The 26,486-nt window shown below is 50.9% G+C and overlaps 1 protein-coding gene across 2 annotated transcripts in view; it reads right to left on the bottom strand.

Annotated features, from left to right (window-relative positions):
* Window positions 1–8,782: 8,782 nt before the first annotated feature.
* The window catches only part of Thsd4 (thrombospondin type 1 domain containing 4), a 516,099-nt gene continuing 498,395 nt past the window's right edge, over window positions 8,783–26,486 (bottom strand). For both annotated transcript variants that reach the window (XM_060375409.1, XM_021641541.2), the window contains 4 exons: window positions 23,262–23,435; window positions 20,622–20,801; window positions 17,057–17,201; window positions 8,783–14,180 (listed from right to left, as the gene is read on the bottom strand). In XM_060375409.1, coding sequence (XP_060231392.1) covers window positions 14,038–14,180; window positions 17,057–17,201; window positions 20,622–20,801; window positions 23,262–23,435 — 642 coding nt within the window. In that variant the 3' untranslated portion in view covers window positions 8,783–14,037. The remainder of the gene's footprint in view (window positions 14,181–17,056; window positions 17,202–20,621; window positions 20,802–23,261; window positions 23,436–26,486) is intronic.

Below are 26,486 nucleotides of genomic sequence, written 5' to 3' on the forward strand. Positions count from 1 at the left end.
AAGCATGGCAGCGTCAGGCCACAGCTCAGAAAGGCAGGCGCCAGCAGTTTCCTGACAAAGGCTCCTTATTCTGCTCTGGAGATAACATTCAGAAGTGACCTGATATTCCTCTGCTCAGCCGCCCAGGCCTTCAGAGGGGAGTCTTTGCCCTTGAGCGTTCTAAAGAACTGAGTAGACCTAGAAGGCCCTATCCTGGGCTCCAGCTGCAGGGAATCTCGTTCTTCTTCCGCCTGAGGTGACCGGAAGTGATCACACCTGGGTCAACCCCTCCCTCCTGCCAGGCCCTCTGGAGGGGAGGCTCCTCTGCTTCCTAGCAGAAGAGTGTGTGTGCCTGTGTGTGAATATGTGGTGTGAATACGAGTGTGTGACTGTGTATGTATATTTATGTATGAGTGTCTCTGCATGCATGTATGTGTGTACGTGTGTGGTGTGTGTTCATGGGCATATGCTGGAGGACAGAGGTATCTCGCTTCCCCTTGATTCCTTGAGACACTTCTCATAGCAGTGCCCCAGTGCAGTGAGGCTGGCTCAGGAAGAGCCCCCTGATATCTGCCTGCCGCTGTCCCCAACGCTGGGAGTCCAGGCACATACACCCATGCTCTACTTTTACGTGATTGCCACGGATTTGAACTCACGTCCTCATGCTTGCACAGCCACACCTTGCTCACTGAGCTGCCTTCCCTAGAACGTTCTAGATTCCTCATGGCAGAAGTTCTCAGCGGCAGTAAAAAGCTCCTGTTTTTTAATGTTTCCTGATGAATGTGTATTACAGCTAAAATCAGAACTGAAGAAAGTGTTTTCTGTCTTTGGAAACAGTGAGTCAGGGGGAGACCATGTTACCTAAAGAAGTACTCATGAGCACTTATGGAGAAATGAGGTGCAGGTAGCCTGCTGACTCTAACCAGGGTATAAACCAGGGCATTGCTGGGCCCTGGGCCAGGCCTGGGCTGGGACTATCTCAACAGGGGTGAGGAAGAGTACAGTATGGGAATACTTTAAAAACTGTGTTTGCTGTTTTGAGACAGGGCCTTGACAGGGTCAGTGCAGCCCGAGCCGCAGCCTCCGAGAGCTGGACTCAGCACCGTGGACTACCGTGCCCGGTCACAGGTAGCCACGGGCCTGGTAGCGTACAGGTAGCATACAGGAAGAGTGAAGGAGTCTCTTCCGGGGAACCTCTGGCCTTCCATGCCAGCTTTCGTAGAGTTTCTGGGGCGTCAAGGGGAAGCCGAGGAAATGCCAAAAGCTGTGTGTGCGCGAACGTGCAGGAAAGCACACTCGAGGGTGAGGACGGCCACAGACCTCGAGGGGTGGCCTGTGCTGGCTTGGCACGGCACTCCGCTGCCCGAACCTTGAGGCCCTGGAAACCGTCACGACAGCTGCAAGGGTTACAGGAAATTCCCCACAGAGCTGTGCAAATGGGAGTGTCTAACCCAATACACGGCACCGCTTCCTCTGTGACTTCTGATGATGAGCTGTTCCCTGGTTGTCTTTCTTAGCTGTGTCTTCCCATTTGTGAGAACTGCTAAACTGTGGCCCGCACATCCGGTAACCCTGCAGGTGAAAGAGCTGCTCCCTCGGGAGGCGTTCTGGAAAGCACACACGCTCAAAGCAGTTCTCCACAGAAAGCGCAGAGGGTCCTGCGTAGGAACGGCTGCCCCTCTTCTTTCAGCCTACACTGCCCAGACCCGACTCACCAGCCCCTCACAGAACATGTGCTCCCTGCACATGGCATGCGTGCGTGTGCACGGGGAGGCCTGACACTGATGTCAACAATTATCCTCCATTGCTTTTTCACTCTAGCCCAACCTGGAGCTCATCAGCATGGCTAGTTTCACTGTCTGGCTGGCTGTGGAGAGCCCATCTCCAGTTCTGTGGCTAGAGTCACAGGTCGCCTGACACTGCCCCCGGCATTCGCATGGGCTTCTAGGGATGCAGGCTCAGCTCCCAGTGCCTGCACAGCCTGCCCTTTGACCGTGCAGCCATCTCTGCAGCCCTTCTGGGTCCCTGTCGCTCACGTCTTCTGTCAGGCTTTCTGACACAGTCAGAGTCTACCAAGAAGATGAGGCCTCCTGTCACGAATGCCCACACAAAGAATCCTAGCTTGTTCCACTTGCTATACTACGGCCCTTGTCTTCCTTCCCTGACCCTGGTTTCTTTTGGGGCGCTAAGTATTGAACCCAGGGCCTTGGGCATGCTGGGTGCACCCTCTGCCCTGAGCCCCAGCCACAATTCAGTCATGGCCGGCTTCCAAGGTGCTGAAAGGATTGTGCATAGTAAGGAGAAGGCAAGTTACAAATTGTCACAAACCCAAAGATCGCACTAAGCCAAAGGAATGCTGGTGGGTATTAAATTTAATTTAAACCTATTGTCTGTTTAGTGGAGTATTAACATTAGTCTTGTTGTTTTACTGATCTTTTCTAGTTCTTCAGTAGATGAAATTTCTGACCGTCTATTTTTAAAAGGAACTTCTAATTTAGGCTGTGATTGATTATTTTATTCCAAGGTGAGACTCTTGCATAGACACTGAAACCAAACAATGCTTTTGGAAGTCTGATTATTTGGAAAATAAAACATTTAAGACAGAAATAAAGGCTGTTGTGGTTGCACGTGTCTTTAAGCTCAACTCTCAGGAGGCAGAAGCAGATGGATCTCTGTGAGTTTGAGGCCAGCCTGGTCTACAATGTGAATCCAAGACAGCCAAGGCTACGCAGAGAAACCCTGTCTCAAAACAACAACAACACTAAGGAACGTTGGCCTAGTTTGCTGTGGCAGTGACTCGTGGCTCTGTCCAGCAAAACGGCCGCGTCTGTTAGAAACCCGTCCTGCAGTTCTGACATTTGCTTCTGAAACTTTCAACAAAGCAGCATAAAACTCTCAATTGTTGGTGTTACTGTGTGTGTGTTTTCGTGGCTCGAGGGCCGGCAAGCACCCTCACCGCTGAGCCACCTCGCCAGCAGGAGAGTTTTTAAAAATAACTAAATTCCTGAGGACCAGGGTGTCCCTCAGCGGTAGGGGTCCTTGCTCAGTATGCACAGATCCCGAGCATATCCAAACGGAGTGAAAGGAAAGCGAGGCTGAGACAGCCACATTTGAACTCGATGGGTATGATGCGTCTCATCGTCTATTAGCTACAATTTTGCTTGTGACTGAAATGTTTTATCATAAAAACTTACTGTAAAATGTGTCTACAAGTAGGAGCGAACCACGTGGTTAGTGTGGGTGATGATTTATTTTCATGACACACACTCGATTCTTTATGCTTCCCCCTCTCTTCCGTCACTCCTGCCTTAACTGGGTCCCCACCGACGGGTCCTTCCGGTGGTTTTGGCTCACAGGAAGAAGTTAGCGTCACTTCAGGGGGAACTGGCAAGTCTTCACACTCGCACCCCTCCTCGAATGAGGAGACAGTGCCGCTGGGGAGCCCGGGCTGAGGTGGCAGCCCCTTGTCTATGGTGGATCTCCGACACTCACGCCAAGCAGTGGTCACGTGTCTAAAGGCTGACCGCATCACAGGACGCTTAATTTGACCCACTGGCAATACCCAGAAGCACCACAAGATGGCAGCCTTATCCCACGAAGGTGGCTTTGCCTCCACAGACTCTGAAATCTAGCACATTTACTGAAACTCGAAAGTACAGAAACTTCATCAATACCTAGTGGAAACTTCAGGCAAAGGTTTAAACCCTTAGTGATGGATCATGGCAAAACTTTCAGTGTCTCCAGTTTGGCGTTCTCCCCTAAAGCGGAAATATTAGCACCGAGGCGACGGCCAGCTGAGCTTTGTCTGACATACTTGCTCACTGGTGTCATTGGCAGCCAGAAGATGGGTGCTGAATGGAAGGGATTTGGGTTTGTTGAATCAAATCAGTGATTGGCACATTGGCCTGTCAAAAGGCCATAGGTAGATTTTTGGCTAAATCTTAGTTTTTCTACATTTCAGATGTCACTATCTGAAGGATCGCTTACTAGGATTTGGGGAGCAATGAGCAGAAAGGACAGGTACTGAATCCAGACTGGGAAACTTCTGGAGTAAACATGGACAATTCACCAGGCAGGGTCTTGCTGGCACACGTATTCGCAGGAGCCGGAGGGTCTGAAGGCACACAGATGTCTGCAGCGAGGGGAGGAGTACTCTATTAGCAAGTGGACAAACGCACAGGATCGAGAACCGCAGCCTGGTCTGAAACGGCCTCTGACTTGGCTGGCTGCAGTCTAGGACAGCACAGGAGGGAGGGCGAAGGCTGACAGACTGACTTCTGGTGATGGCGGAGGAGGCCCTGGGACAGAGCAGAGGCTGCAGATTCAGAGCACCTGGGAGCAAGCACCTGTGGCCTGCAAGGGGGAGCAGCTGAGCCTGAGGGCCAGCAAATATTCTGGACACAGAACTGCCCGCGGCTTTCCCAGAGCGCTGTCACAGCCAGAAGTGTCCTGACATGAAAAACTTTAGAACTGGATGGAACTGAAAGTACAGCATACCAAATTTGTGGGACACAAGGGAAGCAGTTTAAGAGGCAAGTTCTTGTCACTAATTGCCACATTAAAGATAAAAAGTGGAGAGATCTCACAGGTTCCATGTCCAGGCTGGGCATCCTGTTAGGGAACCCGTTGAGGAGCCTGGCATGACCCGGGGAGCCTGGTGTGGCCTGGAGACGTCTGGGCAGGGGGTGACTGGTTGGCTTGTGCCCTGGGCTCTTGCTGCAGCCAAGCCCTTCCCAAATGGAGGACCCAAGGTTGGGCTGTTTGTTAACTGCTGAGACTTGAAACCATGTCAGATGTAGAAAACCAGCTTTGGGCTCTAAGTATGCCAAGGGACAGAGAAGTAGAGGTTGCTCAGAGAAGCATCTTCTCTGTTAGCAGCGAGAGGGAGACAGACAGACGGAGACAGAGAGGATAGCGGATACCCCAACAGGGTGTCACCCACTGTCCTGGGTCCTTGTTCATCCCGGAGTGAGCAGGCCACAACTGCCAGCAGCATTTGCCACCATCAGGGCACACCTTCAGGGAGCGGGCGATGCACAGGAGATCTGTGTGTTTCCTTTGGAAAAGGCAGTCAGGGGCCAAGGGATCACGTACACGTTGAGGCCAGACGGACCTGGACTCTATGTTTTGGGCAGGTGTGCCCTGTGTGATCATGAACCAGTCTCCTCATCTGGAGGAAGCCTGGCTCTCCAGCTGCAAAATGGAGTGGGAGCACCCAGAGAGCGAGGAGTGTCCTTCTGAGCGTTACAGGGAGGCAGATAACAGGCAGAAGATGTGCTGGGACAGCAGCTTCCCATTGCCTGGTGCAGGAGGGAGAAGGCCTGCCAGGCCGGGGTGCGGCTCGGCACAGAGTTTTCTTCACAGGTGTGGGCGCCCCAGTGCCACAAACAAAGCCGAACTGAAGGCCACCTGTGTGGTCTCACCTGACCCAGCTGCGAGAAAATGTAGAGCCACGATGTCTGTGGCAAGGCTGTTCTCGCTGGAAGGCGGGCGTGCTGACTCCTTTGGGGTCTCCCGACCCTCGGGCACTTCTCGGCACACAGCCTTCTTGAAGGAGCTCGGGGCCTATGTTTCCAACGCCCCGCACGGTGCTGACCACATAGTTTGTGCTCAGTGAAGGAGAGGGCAGAGGCCAGGGCCAGTGGAACTAGTCGGTCCCCCAGGGAGGGAGGGAGGCTCTGCTGTTCCTGTTCTGAGGCTTGTGCTATTCGAGGGCACAAGGACCATGCACAGAGCCCCCACTCTGCACAGTATATCTAACTTTCCTCAGTGATGGCTCCTGAGTGGTTCGGACTAATCATGTCTTCTCAGCTTCCTCTGCAAGTAGGAGTGGCCACAGAGCTCACTGCCTACAAAACCCAAGCGGACACCTGCTGACACAGATGGACTTCTTTGAATGTAGCACCTACCATGAACATTCTTCCCTGAAGGTGATGTGACAGCTGTCACGCAATCATGAGGCAGAGGCCCAGAGAACCCGGAGAAGCTGACCCAAACTGCCGAGCTCCTGAACCTAAGCTGGTAGAGGCAGGGTCTCCTCATATCCGCTCAGATGGCCACAAATGAGATGATCTGTACAACGAAGCTAAGCCCGGGACACCTGGCACAAAAGCCTTTGTTGACTGATGGGGGAGCCGAGAGGTTGAGTCTCTGAACTTTTAGGGCTGGGCCTTTAGTGTAGTACACAGCCTTTGCCTAGCTTCGACAAGGGTCTGGGTTTGATCCCCAATCATTGCAAAAACATGAGTACTTTAGTCTATTTATAAAACAAAATTCTGTAAGGTAACAGATGCCATTTGCGTGGCTTTCTGGAAGAGCAGCCATACTCCTGAAGCGGTCAGTGCCTCACTTTCCAAAATGTGTTCCCTGTACTGGCGGTCGCCTGCTGTCGTCTGGCATGGACTCCTGACTGGACAGTGAAGAATAGTGAACTTTGTGGGTAATGGCTGTACATACAGCCCAAGGAATGTTGAGGATACCGCTTCATTGCGTACTTGGCATGATTACCATGATGAACTTCATGTTGAGTGAATTTTATAAGAAAAGAGTGGCTGCATTGTCTTCCTCTGTGGCCTGGTAATGCTGCTTCCCCCTCAGGGGGAGGAAATTAAAGAGCAGGCCAATCAGTTCATGTCAGAGACAGTCCCTGTTCCTGTTACAATGGAACCCACTTGGACACAGAACTGCCATGGGCTACATCTGTGCAGGGGTCTTATGTTATCTCCATGCATGGTCCTTGGTTGGAGTATCAGCTCCTGATGAGACCTAATTGACTAGGATCAAAAAGAAGGAAAAGAAGACCTCCCTTATCAGTGGACTTGGGGAGGGGCATGCATACAGAGGGTGGAGGAAGGGAAGGATTGGGATGGGAGGAGGGAGGAAACCACAGAGGGGATACAAAGGAAATAAAATGTAATTAATAAAGAAAAAAATGTAAAAAAAAATCCAATGGTGACAATAAAATTATCTTTAAAATTGTAAAAAAAAAAAAAAAAAAAAAGAGAGAGAGAGCAAAGGAACGTTTTCAAGGTAGAAAGATGAATATAAGCGGAAGGAGGTAGCCACTTAGACAAAACTCAAAACTCTGTTTCTAGAGTTCTGATGAAGCGCTAGGCAGGGCGGATGGAGCCAGAATGGAGCTGGAGGCACTCCCCGACTACAGCCAAGGAGCGTGGCAGTGGTGCCCGCCTTGATTTGCTTTATCAGGAATCAAGATGAGCCAAATGATTTTGCCAAACATCTTGTTAAAACAGAGACCAAGGTGAAGCCGGCTCCTGAGGACTTGGGGTTTCTCTGTGGCCTTTTCTCTAGTGTTAAAGATGTCACAAAAACGTGTAAAACTGCAGTCCTGGGAGGTGGCCCACCTGCTATCTCTATGCTTCTCCTCTGACTGTAACGGCCAAGGCAATGTCCTGCAGAACCAGGAGATGAGGGCGCCTGGAGGAGGCTTGGGTATTGTGTTCTCAAACTGCCTCTTTCACTCAAATGTATCCAAGTCTGAGGTCTGAGGCAACAGTTGAGTAGTTGGAATGGGAAAGTCCCCCACCGCCTCAGGCATTTAAACATTGCTTCCCAGTGGCTGCTGTTTAGAAGGTGTCCAGATCAGACTGGCTTGTGGTGTCTGTGAGAGTCCTAGATTGATGGTTGATGTGGGAGGGCAAGCCCACTGTGGGCGGCCCCATCCCTACAGGTGCACCTGAGCCGGATAAGAAACCAGCTGAGGGCAGGACAGTGAGCCAGCCGGCTAGCAGCATTGGTCCACTTCTCTGCTTTAGTTCCTGCCATGACTTCCTCTCCGTGAGGAAACTGTGACCTGGTAGTGTAAGCCAAATACCATCCCCGAGTTGTTTTAGGCCATAGTATTTGTTATAGCGACAGAGTGAAACTAGGAAAACCGCCCTTGTGGAATGCACAGGAACGCTGTCTTGTGAACTCAGTGGCTTTGATGATCCCCAAGAGACGCATACGATCGGGGCCACTAACATCTGTCACAGAGGGAAGTGTTCACTAAGCTCCCCTTCCCTGTGTGCACACACAGCCACTGCCGGGGGCCAGAGTCACTCTTTTTTATTATGTAGACTGTTCTGTCTGCATATAGGCCAGCACACTAGAAAAGGGCACCAAATCTCAGTACAGATGGTTGTGAGCCACTATGTGGTTGCTAAGAGTTGAACTCAGGACCTTTGGAAGAGCAGCGAGTGCTCTTAACCTCTGAGCCATCTCTTCAGCCCACCAGAGTCACTCTTGGTTGCCCCTGTTCTGTATCAACTTCGTCAGCTCACCAAGTTAGACTTGAGTGGAATGTTCTTCTGGTTTCTTAGCGCTCTATCTGAGGTCAGCAGCCACTTGCTCAGGTCTCCGGGAAATGTTCACAGGGCTGTGACTAGAGCAGTGTGGTAGTTTGAATAACAATGGCCCCCTCAGACATCTGGTCGCTTAGTCACTGGGGCGTGGCACTATTCTTCTGAGAAGGATGAGGAGATGTGGCCTCACAAAGTAGGTTTGCCTTGTTGAAGAAGTGTGTCACTGGGGGTGGCTTTGAGGTTTAAAAAGCCTGTGGCAAGTCCAGTCTTAGTCTCATCCTCTCTCCCTTTCTCTCTCTGCCTGCAGATCAGGATGTAGCTCTCATGGACTGCTCTGGTGCCATGCTTTCCACCATGGTGATAATGGACTAAGCCTCTGACACTGTAAGCCAGCCTCAATGAGATACTTCCTTATATAAGAGTCCTCTTGGTCATCTGTCTCTTCACAGTAATAGAACAGTGACTAAGACAAACAAGAACACAAACATGCTAACTAAGCAGATATTTTAACCAGTTTATTGTATTTTTACAGTAAAAATAAATTAGTTGTACACAAAAGAGTGCTGAAAACAGCCCACATTTGCTCTTATAATTCATCGTCCATTCATCTTCCGCACTAATTTAACACTGTAAAAGATGTCCTCAGCGGCTTCTTACTCCTGCGGTTCACAGGTCATTCTTGAGGGGCTGCCCTACAACCCCCAACAGAGACCTGGGATTATCAGAGCTGAGAATGCTCTGTCTCCCAGTGTTTCCCTCAAGCCAAGCTGCCCAGAGCTCGGAGCTCCTGAGCTGGGAGGCTGGTGAAGCTAACAGCAGACCACACACTGAGGAGGGACCAGAAAGACAACTCCCCTTCCCCTCCAAGTGCTTGGGTGGGAGGAGACGGTGGGTTATACGAGAAAATATAATATTTAAGACAGAAAGGTGACAGTCTTCGTCAGGCACAATACCAGGGGGGAAAGCTAGTTATACTTGATCTTAAACCCTCAAAAGTTTGCTCAATCACTGTACTAAATAACTGTAAGGACTGATGCAGATTAAGACACTGTGGTGCAGAAACATGCCAGAAAGCTGGGTTAGTACGAGCAAACAATTTTATGCAAATGTGGGTGGCATATGTAAATAAATACCAGTTAGGTCCCTTTAAGATGAATATATTCTAAATAACAGAACTATTTGGGTGTCACAATCCGTTCTGCAGATATAGTTCAGAATACATATTTCCTATAAACATCTTGTATTTACAGAGAATAATAAGTTACAGCAAAGTATATCCTTCTGTTAGGTGGTTGGTGGGTCTGGGGGGCCCAGGAAGGTGGGAGTTAGTGGGTGTAACAGAATGGGGCCAGGGGCTCATCATCGGCAGAGACTGGGAGCTCTTGGGGCACTTTCCACAGCCTGATGGGCATCCCAACAGAAGGAGGATTCAGGCACAAACGGTGGTTTGGGGCAGCGAGTGACTCTGTCAGCAAGGGCTCCCTCAGGAAGGCAAGGTGATTTTACAAAAGAGACCAGAGGGAGCGGCCCACGCCGGTCAAGGCTGCCTCCTCATGTGACCCCAGGCAGGCGGTTAGTGGCCCTGTGTCCGTGTGCCCCTCTGGGAAGCACATGGAGATGGCTCTTCCGGGCTGACAGCGGCTGCCGTGTGAGGCCACGTGCCTCATGAGGCCTCACAGGAGGGGACTAACGGATTTCAAATGGTGACAAGGTGGTCGCAGTTAGGAATGAGATGAATGAGTCGTTCAGAGCTTTTCCACTTGGAGAATCCTGGACTCGGAGGTGGCCTTGAACAGCACGTTACCAGGAAAGGGATCCGGGAAAGGGATCCGGGTTCCTTCCCACCCAACACCCCAGAGTAGCGTCTCAGCTGACACCTCTCTGGAAGGTCACTATTCCCAGCTTCCCTGCACCCATGGAAGGTTCTAGCTGCAGAAAGTTGCTCTTCTGTTAGAGCAACCGGTTTGCTGAGGCCTCTCCGTCTGTCTCCTAAGAGCATTCTATTGGTGTCACTCCTGCTGATATCACACCTCAGAAGTCCCGCTGTCCTCTTTATCAGGACTGGGAAACCCCATCTGAACACTGCAGACGAGCAGCAGTCTTCCTACATACACATGTGGCCTGACCCTCACCCGTGTTTTCTCTGTGGCCGTGGGGGAAGCAGAACAGCTTATCCACACATACATATATGGGCGTGCATGTGGACATCAGGGGACTGTTCTTCAGGTGTTTTGTGCCCTGGCCTGGAACTTGCCAAGCAGGCCAGCTAGTGAGCCCAGGGATGGCATGTCTCTGCCTCTGCCGCGATTACACTGAGTACCACCACATACAGCTTTTGGCATGTGGGTTCTGAGACTCGAACTCAGCTCCTCAGCACTTGGCTGTCTGAGCTAACTCACTGGTCCAGGGTTTGCTGGTATTTTGACACTTCCTCCCCCTCTCTTGACTCACCTTGAACTTAGCTGAAATTTTTCCCTTTCTATCACCTTTCAGTTGCATAGTTATTATTTTAATCTGAAGGGAGGACTTCCCGGTGAACTGTTGAAATCTAGGTTTTTCTCTTCAGTTTTTTGGTTTTTGTTTTAAATCTTTTCAGGCCCCTCTTGTCCTTACTGTTGGCTCTCCAAGCTCAGGGCATTGGCTATTTCTTCTAAGACATCTAGGCTACCATCAAAATGTTTTATCTGGCAAGCACCAGCTGTTGGTCTCCGCCTGCAGGGCTCAGGACTCCCTCACCCGGTTGCAATGTAGTCTTGCCTTGTTTTGCTCCTTATGTTTATGTAGGAAAACTCTCTGTCTCCTGTGTGAAATGCTAAGACAGCTATTAACGGAGTGGGCAGACTGTCTTGGCAAGTGTTAGCGATATCTAGATTTCTCCGTACCACACAACAAACTAATCTAGCGTCTCCTTTCATCCAGCCCTCTAGAAAGCCGCCTTTAAAGAAGAGAAGGCTGAGTGTAAATGCTCAGAGAACAAACAGAAGATGCAGGCAAAAATCAAGGAGGGAAGGCAGAACACAGAAACCCTGGGCTGACAGTACTAAAAGGAGCAGCTGCGGCAGTTGGGAGAACTCAGTCCCTGAGCCTCTGAGATGGAGGAGCAAAGCTCCCCGGACTTCTCCCTAGTCTGAACACGGTTACGAGGGGAGCTGCTCTCTCTAGGGCCAGATAGCATATTCCCAGCTGGCCTGAGCGGTCACCGGCAATGCAGACTGCGCAGCGGAAAGTTTTGTTTTCCAATGAGTGAGAAATAGCGCATGCTCCTCATTTGGGGCTCTGTTGATTTCTGTTGAGAAAGGCTACACAGTAGCTTTAATTTATCTAATTTTTCATTCAGAGCTGGGGATGTGGCCATCCGGCACACTGGGGGCAGGGAGGGGGATCAATATTGAAACAGAAATTTCAATTCCACATCACAATTGAAGGGAATGTGGAGAGGGTTGAGGAGATGGCGGATAAGGAACCATGGGTAGGGACAGGCAGCCATCCCCAGTGGTCACTGGGAGCCCCAAGGCTCCCCTGCATATACTGTGCTAGGGATGCAGTGATGGAAAGAAGCCAGGACATCAGCAGACTGGCCTTCCAAACAAGGAGGCTAGCTGAGCCCATTCTAGAAGCCTCTCACCTTCTGAAGGGGACTGACCTCCTGGAAACAGTCCCTTTTTCCTCGAAAAAAACCAAAAAATCCATTGAGCTCAGAGGAGTGTTTTCTTTTCTTTTCTTTCTTTTTTTGGTTATTACTATTTATTTATTTTCCTGAAGACTCGGACCTAACCCATCTGCTCTGACCTACTCCGGCTACAGGAAGATCATTGTTCCTAAGAACGGCTGGTGACATCTGAGACACAGGACGAACAAAGCCACCAACACCCCAGCCCTGGGAATGTGTGAACTGGAGGGAGCAGAGCGCTCACTCTCTGCAGGGAAGTCCTCTGGGCCCCGTGACAGCTACTGCTGGGTGGCTTTTGTCGTTAGGACATTTTCCTTGCCTAGAGCTAACGCCGACCCTCACTTTACCCACAGGTCGCTCATGTCTTACTCTCTGGCATGTACACGAACACCTCGCAAGTGATCCTTCAAATGACTGGTTTGTCCAGCAAGGTCTGAGACTCGCTGCATGAAGGGAAAAAAGGAAAGAGGGGAAAAGTGGCTGGGACAAGCCAAGGCGCGCAGTGAGAGGGACAGAGTGGGAACTGGACAGAAACTGCCAAAGGGTGGCTTGCCAGTGCAAGAGCGGCCTCTGCTGGGCTGTGTCTGCACCTACAGGCGCCGCTGCTGATTTGTGGTGCCTGGCTTCCCAGGCAGAGATGGGTGCCGGGAGCTACTCACAGAAGACAGCCAGCGGGATCCTGGCGGAGTTCGTCGGGTCAGACAGGAGACCCCATCCCCACAGCCGAACATCGTCACACTGCAGGCTGGTGCAGGCAATGGGAGGCAGCCTGTGCAGGGGACACGTGCTTGCTTTGAGAGAAGCGTGCCGGGGCCCGAAAGAAGAGACTTCCTGTACATTTACAATTTTAAAGAAAGAACATTCTCCCTCATCGCCTCCCCACGCACCTCGAGACGGCTTGCCTTTCCATATACCGAGTCCCTTCAGGCCCAGGGCAACAATGTGGGTCAGCAACGATGGGGAGGGAGGGCTTCCTAGCCCCTTCTCCCAGCACTTAAGTTTGTATTGATGGCAAAGTCTTGTGGGAAGAGTCATGAGTCTCAGTGGAAGAGAGGGCTGGGAGGCAAGAACCTCGTTAGTCAACCCACAAGGCCCCAAGACCCTTCCTACTGCAACCTGGAGACTTGCTGGTAAGACGGGCCTTTCCACTAGGTGGTACATCGTGAAGAACCCAGAGAGACTGAAGCAAGAGCCTGTGGGATTCGGGAGTTGGCTCTGCCCCAGAGAATCCCTGGCAACGGCCCAGCTCTCCTTGTGGCTTTCTTGTCTTGTGCGACAGTTCTGTCAGATGGACCTTAGCAAACATCACAGGGTGCTATCATCAGGGCTGTCTGAGGGAAATGGGCCAGGGGTGCAGGCATCCAGAAAGAACTAAAATCTCAGTTGAGGCAGCACTTAGGGACAGAGGACAGCCACTGTTCGTAGAACGCACAACTTCTCAGCTTCCTGGTTGGACAGGAAGCCCCAGGCCCTGGACAGAAGCCGGGTGGCCACTGGCGGTGCTGTGGGATGAGGGCTGTGCTCAGCCATCTGGGGTAGGCACTTAGCCCTGCCACAAAATAGCAGGTCAGTTACCTGAGCTGAGCCTCAGTTTCCTTACTGGTAAAGTGGGAACACGTGTTGACCCCTGAGCCCATTCTGGGGTGCTGCAGCCTCCAGCGAGTTACTGTCTGAGAGTGTGCGTACCTGCTAAAGATGAAAGCCCTGCTGTGCGCTACCTCTGTCCTGAGGCAGGAAACAGTCTGTTGTCTTTAAGAATGGCAATGGCACAGCGGGGCTGGGGTAACAGGGGCGCACAGGTCTCAGCGAGGCTTGTTGGTGTGGTAGGATGGAGTTCTGTCCTTTCTCCACTTTCCAAAGGTGCTAACAGCGGCAGGCCGGCAGCACCTGGAAGGAGGCTGTGCGTGGTCAGTGGCCCAGCTGCTGACCTGGACCCAGCAAGCCTGAGGCTGGGCTGAGAGCTGCACGCTTGGTTTTTCGGAGGCGCCGAGAGCAGGCACCAGGTCTCGAGGAAGGGAGGACGGGGCGATGCTCAAAGGGCTGCTGTGGCTTTCTAAGCTCCTGGGCACCGTGTGGAGGGTGGTGTTACTGGCTCCCCAGGAAGCCCGCGTGTCTGCCGGCCACTCGGGCGCAGGAGGCGCAGCAGGCCGTCTTGTAGTAGTTGTAGACGCAGAGGCGCGCCTGGACCACCACGTTGCAGTTGTAGTACTTGTCCTTGCAGTTCTCATCTGCAGCGGAGAGGAACGGAGGAGACTCCTGAGCCCAAGACGGCCAGCAGGGAGAGAAAGCCGGGCGGACACAGCACGGTTCCTGGGCCCTGCTTATTTGTGTGGGTGTGTGGGTGTGTGGGTGTGTGTGCACAAACACACGCTCATGTGTGTGCATGCATGTATGTGGGGGTCTCTGCGTGTCTGTAGGAGCCTGAGTGAGCACGCGCAGCACATGCAGAGCAGGATGTCAGAGATGTCGGGGAGGGGCCTTGTTAGGGCTCAACAGAAGCATGAAGGGGTTGAGAGAAGGTAATGAGGGGTGTTAAAAGACCCTCAAATATTGTATATGCATATGAGCTTGTCAAAGAATAATAAAGAAAAAAAAACATTCGAGAATTAAGTTGAAGAGAAGCTGAGGAAGCCACCTCAGCTTTGTCCTCCACACGTTTGCATTCATATGTACACACACACTCTCACACACTCACACACACACACACACAGAGGGAGAGAGAATATGTGTTCAGGAACATCCAGGGATGGCGGGCATGCCTGTAATACTCACACTCAAGGTCAGCGAGGGCAGCATAGTGAGACTCCGCCTCAAACAAACAAACAAACAAACAAAACCAACAAAATAATGATCATCATGAAGAGATTTGACCACAATGGTGAATACCAAATTTGAGAGTTTCTTCCCATAAAGAGTTAAGAAGAAAGGAGAAAAGGATCATAGAGGGGAGCTGGATTCACATGTTTCTATGCTCTGCAGGCACGGGCATGGGTGTAGGGCAGCTGATAGTGGCTACTGACGAAGGTGAGTCCTCCCCAGCCACCATCAATGCCAGCATGTAGCTCCTTGGCTATGTGTGGGCCCCACTCACTTCCTACTCTCCACTGAACCAGGACCCCAGTGTTTGGCTAGCCAGGCTAGCCAGCAAGCCCAGGGAGGCTCCTGTGTCCTCTTCTCCGGGACTGGGGTGAGGGCATGTGCCACTGCACCCAGCTTTAATGTGGGTGCTGCACATCCAAACTCAGAGACTCATGCTCCTCACCCACCGAGCCCACGCCCCTGGCCTCTGAACATTTCCTCACACTTGAATCGTATTGTGATGGCGTCCTGAACCACTATGTGGCACTAAACCTAGCTATTACACATACCATAGTTCTTGGCCACTTGTCTGGTATTGAATTTATTCCTTCACTTTTATTATTGGGGAGAAATCTATGTAAATATATACTGTATGCATTTCCATTGGTAGACATTTGTTTTCATTTTTTTCTGCTATAACAAACTCTTAAGCATTTTTTTTTTTGTGTGTGTTTGTCTTCTTTCTGGGTCTTCTTTCAGACAGCCTTTCGAGGTGTGATGGCTGCCCTCCATCTCTTGGCAGAACAGCAGAATTTCTTTTTCTTTTCTTTTTTTTTTTTGGTGGGGACTGGGATTTTGACTGACATTGCTGGAGGGCTGGGAAGATGGCTCAGGCCATTACTGCACAAGCGTGAGGAGGACCTGGGTTTGAGCCTCGGGGCCCGCAGGAAGGAACTGGCATGTCGCCTGTAACCCCAGCGTGCCAGGACGGGGCAGGTGGCTCTCTGAAGTTTGCTGTCTGACCATGCCTACACAGCCAGGCACAAGCCAGTGAGAGACGCCAACACAAAATAAAGAAAGAAGGAGGAGAAGGAGGTGATGGACGAGGAGATGTGAGCAAACACTTGAGACGCATCTTAGGAATACGCACTGTAATCACTATAAAGTCTCTGCAGGCAGGAGGCTTCAAAAGAAATATCGATAGAATTCCCACATCTGCCTCATGTGCACAAGCTCTTTATCTATTTGCCCTGGCAACACCACAGAGTTGAAGTGATTTAAATTTGGATCGGCAGTGATTCCTTGCGTTGCTTTTTAAAAGGCTGCATTAAAGTACAAAAAGAAAGTTTTCTCAGGCGCACAGACGAGGGTAATTAAAAACTGCCACATCCTCAGAAGCAAGGAGCTGCCGTAAGCAGTTCGTGTGTCCTGAAGCCCAGCACGCGCCTGTGGAAGGTTTCTCATTAGTAAGATGCGAGAGGGGCTTGGTTTTTGAAACAGGGTTTTATGCGTCCCTGGCTGGCCTTGAACTTGATACAGGAGAAGGTCATCTGGATCTGATTCTCCTGCCTCAGCCCTGGGCTGCTGGCATTGCAGGCGCTAGCCACAGCGACTGGTTTATGTGGTGCTGGGGTTGAGGCCCAGGGCTCCATACACAAGCTTTCAGACCACTCCAGGCCACGAGGATTCTTAAAAACCGCTCTGGTTGGTCTGCTACACTTAGCCACGGAGTCTCTTCAAGGGAGGAAAAACTATTTCACTTCCAACACAAAATCCAATAAAGGGGAAGAAAAAGAAATTACAAGGTTAACAAAGTAGAATATATAAACAAAAGTTGATAACCTTTGATGTGTCTCAGAATGACTCTGTCAAAGCAAAGCTGCTAAAAAGGCCCAGACCAGGGAGATGGGGGAGGGGCGTAGAGGGAGGGAGGGTGGGGCTGGGAGGAGATGAGGACGGTCGCCATAATCAGGATACAGAGTGAAGAAATTGTAAAGTAATAATAATAATAATAAAATAAAGAAAAATTTAAAAAGTCCAAACCACGAGCCCTCATTATGAAACGCAGAGGACATCCCGGAGGGTTGTTGTCTTAAACTATAAAATTAGATAACATTCCAAGTACCCTGACCAGCAGCCCCAGCACGTGCGCAAACACGCGCGCGCGCGCACACAGACACACACACACACACACACACTCCAGGCTTTGCACAGGTCATGGGGACCTGGCGGAGCCACTTTCACCCTGGAGAGGACAGAGCTGGAGGGGCTCCTTCCTTTTTTCTCCGGGGGATCCCGAACTCACCAACTTCAGGGACGCAGTCCTGCGGATTACAGGATTCTCTCTCCTCTGGCTTCAAGCGGGGGTCGCACAGGCTCCCCGGGGTGGCGTCGTCCGACAGGCACCGCGCTTCCCGCACGCGGAACCCGCCCTGGCAGCTCTTGGAGCACTGTGGGGAGGACGGAGGGGTCAGGGGGCCGCCCAGACGTCTGCCCCGCCCACGCCCGGCCGCCTTCCGTAGGTGCCGTTCTTTATCATTCCCAAAGCCATGTATTAGGGTTTCTAGTCCCCCTTTTTTTTTTAATCTGGTGACTCTTACATATTTAAAAAATAGGTTTTGTTTTTTTTTTTTCCTTTAAGAATCAAAGTCGAATTGGAAGGAAGTGGAGGCGAGTAGACATGAAATGCGCTGTGTAAGTGCAGGACATTTCCAAATGATAAATAAAAATATTATTAAAAAAAAAAAGAAACTAAACAAAACAAGGAGCCGGAGATAGGGCTCAGAGGTCGAGGGCACCGGCTGCTCTTTCAGGGGACCTGCGTTCGGTTCCCAGCACCACGTGGTGGCCCACAATTGTGTGTAACTCCAGCCCCAGATCTGACGGCCTCCAAGGGCCCTGCAGGCAGGCAGCACCCAGGCGTATGTGCAGGCCAAACGCCCACACATACGGTAAAAAGAAATAAGAAATTAAACAACAGAAAACCCAGGGCCGTGTCTCAGTTGCTCGTTGTAGCTGACCGGCACTTTCATAATTCTTTTTTTTTTTTAATATATATTTATTCTTTTATGTATATAAGCACTTTGTCTTCATGCATATCAGAAGAGGGCATCAGATCCCATTACAGATGGTCATGAGCCACCATTTGGTTGCTGGGAATTGAACTCAGGACCTCTAGAAGAGCAGCCAGTGCTCTTAGCCACTGAGCCATCTGTCCAGCCCACTTTCATAATTCTTAATCTACACCCGGAGGTCTCCCTTCCATTGTTTTGTGCTTGTTTAAAAACTAGAAAAAATTTCCTTTGAGACAAGGTCTTACTATGTAACCTTGGCTGTCCTGGAACTCACTCTGTAGCCCAGGCTGGCCTCAAACTCACAGAGCTCAGCCTGCCTCTGCCTCATGAGGGCAGGGATGAGAGGTGTGCCCACCACATCTGACAGTGCTTATTTCTTTCTAGTTACATTTAGTGTGTGTGTTTGCGAGTGCCGTGGTGTGTGTGTGGAGGTCAGAGGACAACCCAGAGATGAACGCAGGTCTTCGGGTACGGCGGTAAGTGCCTTTTCCAGCTGAGTCATCTCACTGCTTCTCTCTCTTTTATCTCTTTTTTTTTTTTTTGAGACAGGGTCTCATGTAGCTCAGGCTGGCCCCAAGCTTCCCGTGTAGCTGAGGATGATCTTGATCTTCTCTCCACCTATTGTCTTTAAAATTTATCACTCTTTGACAGTGTCGTTTTCAGATGGACGGGTTTGTATTTCAGTTATTCTCCTCCTGTGCGATTTCTATCCGCCCTTTCCCATCCGTACTGACGCTCTCACCCTCAACAAGTCTGCCTCCTGTTTTCATGTCTGCTTGAGTCTGTAACTCATTGAGTTTGGGAAGGATTGCTTGCACGGGCATGGGGTGGGCAATTTACCAGTGATTACGCTGCTGAAGAAACTTACTGCCCCTTTCCCAGCACCCTTCACTGTGGACAGCCCCTTGGAGATGGGCGGGACCCCATGACTCCCTTCCCTGCCTAGGAGGGACAGCTGCTGGGCCCTCTGGCAGAGGTCTCCGTGGGTAGCCTCGGATTCTCCCGCCTCCACTCCAGGCTCGCGTCGTCACGCCCAGGTTCTTTGGTGCTGACATGGATTCGGGGCTTTGTGCGTGCAAGGCAAGCGCCCTGACAGCTGCGCCACGTCCTCAGCACTTAACTTTCCATTGTGGAAGGAACCGAGAGCCGTTTGCCTGTGGAACTTTCCTTGTCTTGATTGCTGGCTGTATCCCCAATGGCAGATTTTTAACACATTCCTGTTTTCCTATTTCCTGGGAACTGTTAGCTGGATCCACAGGAGGCCGAAGCACAGCCTGAGCCCCAGGGTCCTGCGGTCATCTCTCTTTTAGGGATGTCAGCAGCCAGTGACATGCAATGTCTCGATCTACTTAGCACACCTGGTGTAGCAAAATAGGGACATTCGAATCCCGAATAGGGCTCAGTATTTAAGACTCCTGCCTCCACAGTCACCAGCTCTGAAGACAGGGTCAGAACCCATCCCTCCCAGAATGAAGCAGCTCCACCATTTCCACCCGTGTTAGGGATTCTGGAGTCATCTCTGACTCACACATACACGGATTTAAACCTACAGCAAGTCTCATCCCTCCCACTGCGGCCACTTTACTGATGTGCAAGCCGTCCCCACCCGTGGCCAGCAGGAATCTCGTAACGCTGCCTCCAGAGTCTTCTGGACGTGAACAGGTCTTGGAGGACGTCCTCGCAGCTGACGGGGCAGGTTGGGCAGTGTAGCTTATGGAGTTGCCATGCTCTCTCAAAGCCTCTTTACTTCCTGCTAGTGTCAGTCAAGGCTGTACTGGAGGGCAGAAAGTCCCTTTGCCACTAGATTTCTAGGCTCTTTCAGTGGGTGGAACTGGGAAAGAATTTCTAAAAGACAATTTATTATTATTATTATTATTGGTGTTTTGAGACAGAGTTTCTCTGTGTAACAGCCTTGGCTGTCCTGGGACTTGTTTTGTGGACCAGGGTGGCTTTGAACTCAGAGATTCACCCGCCCCTGCCTCCTAAGCGCTGGGATTAAAGGTGGGCGCCACCACAGGCAGCTACCTAAAGACAACTTATAAGTTCACAGATGATGTAACACGTGTGTGTGTATGTTCCTGTGTATATGTGGGGTACATGTGCACACGTGTGGGTGTTCACGTGCAGGCCAGAGGTTGATGACAGAGACCCTTTCCAGTTTTCTCTCCACTGTATTGACTTGGTTACTCTGGAGGGAGGTAGTCTTTCTATGCGCTGTGGCGGTCCTGGCACCTGTTATGTAGAGCAGGCTGGCCTTGAACTCACAGATTGCCAGCCTCTGCCTCCTGAGCTGGGACTAAAGGCGTGTCCGCCGTGTGTAGCTCTCCGTTTTATTTTTTGAGTTAGCATCGCTCATGGAAACTGAACTCACCATCTCAGCCAGCCTGGCTGAGCAGTGAGCTCCAGGTCTCTACCTGGAGACCCCCTGTCTACCCCCCAGGGCGGGCGGCAGGTGCTGCGGAACCCAGCTTACAGTGCGGTGCTTTAACACTGTCTGAGTCCTTCAGCCATCAGACACTCCCCGCAGCAATTCTGTCAAATTCAGCAAGGACACCTGGAACCCGCCTGTTAAACACAAGTTTCACAGCTCGGAGGGGCCGGGAATTAGTCTTTTCAAGTGAGATCCTCCAGATACACCCTGAAGCCTGAGAATCATTGCATTAGGAACATTTCCACGTGGAAGCCCACATCTGCGTGCTTCAGGGTCCCCCTCCTTGTGACCACAGGGAACCCAGCATCTCCTCCTGGCTGGGCCAAGGACCCCACCTGCGTCATCTACAGGCCACTGCGACTCACCATGCTCCATTCTGTGCTGAACCATTTGGCTCCACAGGGCTGGAGGTGGCAGGCTTGCTGGCTCGGGGGCTTCTCCAGGAAGGAACACTCAGAAGGGTCTAGCACTTCAAAGGTGTCTGCATTCTTCCGAACACAGATCACCTCCCTCTGCTGTGTCCCACTGCCACACTCAATGGAGCACTGGAGAAGAAGCAGAGACAGATGGGTGTCACACAAAGCAAAGAGGGGAAAAACTCCCTCAGGAGCGCCCTTAGGTCTCCTGCCTGAGCTGCTGCCCTGACGTCCGGCAATGATGGACTCTGACCTAGAACAGCGCTGGATGGAATGGACCCCCTCCTTCCCAGTTTGGTTTCTGTCAAAGTGTTTTATCATAGCAAGAGGAAGGCAAAGCAGGAGGCTCTTCTTAACAGCCCGGGAGGCCGGCATTGTCTTCTGTGATTGAGGAGAGATCACCCCCCCGAATCGGGAATCCCATGAGATCCGAGCTGGGTTTAGTCACACTGGTGTCCCGCAGGGATGCTCATGAGAGCAGCACTGGAAACACTCCAAACCGTTCTCTCTGAATCTTTCGAATTTTACAGATTTTATCAATCAAAACATTAAAAGTCCAGGAAGAGAACATGTTCCCGTGCTGTCTACAAAAACAAGTCACTGAAATGGTTGAGATTAGAAAATATCTGCATGTGTGTGTGCGTGTGTGTATGCATACATATGTATGTATGTGTGTATATATATATATATATATATTTTTTTTTTTTTCAAGACAGGGTGTCTGTAGCCCAGGCTGGCCTCAACCATGCAGGAGAGGATGAGCTTGAACTTCTGATCTTCTGCCCAAGTTCTGGGCTTACGGCATGCACACGTGTACTTTATGTAGCTGAACCTGGGGCTTCACGCCTGTTAGGCAAATATTCAGCCACTGAGGCGCTCCAGAACTAATATGAATCTATAGATGTCTAATTTTATGCGTGTGGGCTTGCATGTATGTGTGTGTACCACATAAGTGCCTGGTCCCCACAGAACCAGAAGAGGGTACCGGATCCCCCAACCTGGAGCTAAGGGCGGTTGTGATCCCCACGTGTGTCCTGGGAACTGAGGTCAGCTCTTCAGCAGGAGCAGCAGCGCTGGTGGGCAGCTCCCGAGCACGCCTCCAGCCCCGGTTTCACATCTTCATGTTCTGACTGGCTGTTGTTCTATGCGCACCACAGGCACCCTAACGACCATTGCTGAGTGTAGATGAGGCTGGCCTTGGATCTTCTACCATCCTATTGGGATTACAGGTGTGTCTCACCACCCCTGGCTTGACGGTTGTTATGGCTGTGTGTTATTTTAATGGGTAAGGACCAATGAAAACATCCTGAGGTCACGCGAATTCCTGCTGAAGTTTGCCTTTGTCTTTGAATAACTGCTTCTTTAAAATTGCGCTTGGAGACAAGGTCTCACTGTGCAGTGCTGCTCTCCTGGAACTCACTATGTGGACTAGGCTGTCCTTGAACTCACAGAGTTCTACCGCCTCTGCCGGGACTAAAGGCCTGTGCTACCATGCCCGGCTGAAGAGTTTTTCCTTAAAATGGACCCGTGGGGCAGGGTGACCAGGGAAAGACAAATGGCACTTTCTTCTTCCTGCCCTTCGCTGTCCGCTTGCTTTCCAAAGGGCCTGTATTAGTTACAGGGGGAAAGCTGGCCAACTCTATCAGGTCTGTTTTTAAAGCCACTTCAAAAAAAATCTCTACGGAGCAGAGTCTGGATAATGTACAAATCATGACCTTCGGCCAAAAGGCCTTGGAGAATCAGCCAGGCCTGGGAGCCGGTGCTAGGAGGGCCAACAGCTCAGGTCCAAAGTGGCTTTGGGGGTAGGGGCCATGACAGGGCAGTCACTGGGATGGCTCTCTATATTTTCCTTGGGGGTTCATGTTCAATGCTGGAACAGGATGGAAAAAATTAGCCATTAATTTTCAAGTTACTTTAGTTTTTTTTATTATCTGTTCTTTATAATATATACTTCCAGCTTCAAAAATAATCTGTGTGTATGATGCATGTGTGTGTATGTGTGCATGCATGCACCGTGGCGCATTGTGGACGTCCCACAAGCTTGCATTGTCGGCCCTCACAGTCTGCTTTGAGGCAGGGTCTCTCGAGCTCCAGGCCGGTCTGGAGCTTGGGTAGAGCCTCCTGCCTCTGCCTCCCGCGATGGGATTAAGGCCGTGTGCGTCCACACCCAGCCCCACCTCCAAATTTTTAAATGGAACCTTCTGACCTTGTCAAGTACTGACAAACCAGCTTTACCAGTGGCAGCGGCACAGCAGCAGGAGCCTGTATGTCAGGCACTAGGCTACTCACGGTCACTCCCTGAGGCACAGGTATTTGTTCTGTTCACTGACGTAGTGTAAGTGAACACAGCAGAAGGGGGCACCCGTTGGCTGGATGAGGCACCAGGAACACAGCAGCGTTTGCAGCTCACAAGTAGCTAGCAGCATGGCCAGATTAAAAGCTGGTTTCTAAACCTACTTTGCGTCCTTTAAGGACAGAGCGGTGTGCCCGGCTCTGGCACTCACTGACCCCCGGGGACAGAGCGGTGTGCCTGGCTCTGGCATTCACCGACCCCCGGGGCAGAGCGGTGTGCCCGGCTCTGGCACTCACCTGACTCCAGCCGCCAGTGAACCACTCCACCCTGCCTGTGCAGGGCCCGTTGTCACAGGGCGTAGTCTCTGCCGGCCGGTTGTTCCCGCAGCCTTCCAGAGGCAGGCTGCTGACAAGGTTGGTCATGCACACCACAGAACGTGTCCTCACTCCGGCCCCACACTCCGCCGAGCACTGCAGGACGGAAGGAAGCCGTGTTAGCAGGGCGATACTTCCCAATGATGCCACGGCCTCACCGTCCCTCAAACTCTTTCTTCTGTAAGTGGCTGACAACCTCTCCCGCACACGGCGTGCTCCGTGGCAGGAGTCTCCTCCTCCTCATCGGTTACTTTCGCTTCAGTGGTTTTGGTTGCTCACGGACAGTGTTTGCACACTTTATACGGGAAATTCTAGAAACAGACAACTTGTCAGTTTTAAGTGGTCATTCTTCTAGAATTGCATCCTAGCATCCTACCCCTCACCCCACGCTGCAGCACGGCTGCAGTCCCTGAGACGTGAGAGGCTCTGAGGGCACACGGTTCCCTCTTCCCGGAGGTCCTCCCCCACAGGAAACACCAGAACCTGAGGGATGGTCTCCAATGTCCTAAATTAAGAACATCCTTGTATGCCCTTTCACATACCCTACAGCCTTCTACGGCACACGCTGCTCTCTATCCCCTTCCTTCGTTTCTCAAATTAAGAGTTTTGTGTGTATGTACAATGTATAAGTATGTATATATGTTCTGTGTATGTGTGTGTGAGTATGTGTAGGTGTGTGCACACCTGTGTGGGGGTACTGGAGTTCATGTTGGATGTCTTCCTCATTCGCTTTCTACCTTGTGTTTTGAGTCAGGGCTCTCACTGAGCCTGAAGCTCACCAGTTTATCTACACCGCCTCACCACGGAGCCCAGGGACCCACCCCTCCAGTGCCAGGCTTGCTAGAGAGAAGAGAAAATTCTTACAGACCAGAGCTGGTTAATTAAACAACCTTTCTCTCCTGCCACTTCAACTCATGTCTTTGTCCCTGCCACATTTGCCATCTTGTGATGGCCAAAGCCCTTTTCTCATGCCACGTCACTATGTATTTTCCTCCTTGTTGGAGCAGAGCCCAAGCCCTCTAAACATGCTAGCTTTTTGTGGTCTTCACTTCTTTCCTATGAAGTTTTCTTTGTAACATAAAATATTAACATCAAATTTCATATATATGTGAAATATATTAACATCGCATTTCATATATACCATATACATTTACCATATTCATGTAATGTGATGTTATTGATGACAAAATAATATGGTTCTCTAGTTGAGCTTTTGTTAGGGCACTTGCAGGCTGAAGCCAGAGAACCTGAGGGTGTAGGGAGTCCTGACCCAGCTGGGGTCACAGCTGTCTTTACTACTTTACCGGTTTGTATCATTATGAAGATTCCGAGACAATGAATCAATTCTTTGGGTTAATAAAGCTATTTGTTGTGGTAAAGGGATAACAGAGGCTGGAAACATTTTTGTTCTACCTTATGTGGTCTAAAGTTCACAACTGTGAGATTTAAGGTATTTAAAATCTTTTGTACAAAAAAGCAAGTCAAGGGGGCTGGAGAGATGGCTCAGCAGGTACTAGTGCTCGCTAGCTGGGCATGGTGGCAAAAGCCTTTAATCCTAGAACTTGGGAGGCTGATCTCTGTGAATTTGAGGCCAGCCTGGTCTGCACAGTGAGCTCTAGGGCAGCCGGGGTCATACAGAAAGACCTTGTATCACACTTTTTAAAAAAGAAAGAAGAGAAAAGAAGAGAAAAAAAGTGTGCTTGCTGCCTTTGCGGAGGGCCCGAGTCTGGTTCCAGCTCCCACACAGAACCGATCACAGCTGTGTGTAACCACGAGTCTCGGGATCCGATGCCCTGGCTGTGCTCTGTGGCCACCGCACGAGCATGGTACACACACATACACACAAGCAGATAATAAACAATCAGCGGAGTGAACTAAGTGCTGTTTACTGTGATGTCTCGCCTTCTACAGACATTTTTCCCTGCACGGTTTCCACCTGGCAATGAACTTAGTCTTCTGCTTTCCACACTTAGGCTGTACATGTGCCGGGGGCAGGCGGGAGCTCAAGATCACCCATGTTCTCAATTAGTCAAAGATGGAGTCTGAGCCCGGGGAGGGGACCGGATGGTGGGACCTGAAAGAGCTTCTCTATTTCACCAGGAGATGGTGGGACCTGAAAGAGCTTCTCTATTTCACCAGTGGCTGCGGAAAAGCTCGCTGGATTTGGATTTGAAAGGAGCATCTCAGGCCTTGGAAGCCTGCCAGCAAGAACGGGGGAAGACGGGGAACCCCCTCATGCGGCAGGGACTGAGCTGCACACTTCGGCTCTCCCACCCTTAGACGTGCTCCTGAAAGCTGGGCCGGGCCTGCTGTGGTAGGCAGAAAAGAGACAGCACCACAGTCACACCCGGGGCCTGATGAAGGCCACACAAGGGATTCCCAAGCTACGCCCTGATGCCAGCAGCAGCTCAGTATAAGGCTGTCGTAACTGTTTCTCGGTTGCTCTCCGTCTTATCTTTATGATTGATTTATTTTTATTTTGTGAGATGGGAATTATTATATAACCCTGGCTGTCCTGAAACTCGTGGTGTAGACCAGTGTATCCTCAAACTCACAGAGATCTACCTGCCTCTCCCTCCTGAGCGCTGGGATTAAAGGCTCGAACCACAATGTCTGGATTTTCACCTTTCAAGTCAAGGCCACTCACTGAACCTGGAGCTCACCGAGACAGGCTGACTGGGGAACTCTACCTCCCCTGGATTAGAATTACAGTGCTACCATCATGCCAGGCTTTCATGTGGGTGCTGGGATCTGAACTCAGGTCCTCAGGCTTGAGCAGCAGTCACTGTACCCACTGAGCCATCTCCTTAGCCCCTACCTTCTTCTTCAAAAGGTCCACATTTCAGCCACCACAAGCTTTGTCTTCACCACTCTCATGCCGTTACCCTATTGGGTGACTCTTCTTTCCATCCATCCCCAGAATCCCTCTTTCAGAGAAATTCCATTTTTGTCTCTTACAGATGAACTCAACTGACTCCTGGCTCCTCTTGCCTAAGGGGGTGACTCAGATCATCTGCATTTGCCCTTGAGTTTTCTTTAACAGCTCGGCCCTGAGAAAGACCAGACTTCTGGGGTTGGGGAACGGCGGGAACAACATGCTTTTTAGCCTCTGAAGGTCAGGGAGGGTGCCTACAATCACTGCATGTC

This window comes from Meriones unguiculatus, chromosome 1 (assembly GCF_030254825.1).
Source record: "Meriones unguiculatus strain TT.TT164.6M chromosome 1, Bangor_MerUng_6.1, whole genome shotgun sequence".
In the NCBI taxonomy this organism is placed as follows: Eukaryota; Metazoa; Chordata; class Mammalia; order Rodentia; family Muridae; genus Meriones; species Meriones unguiculatus.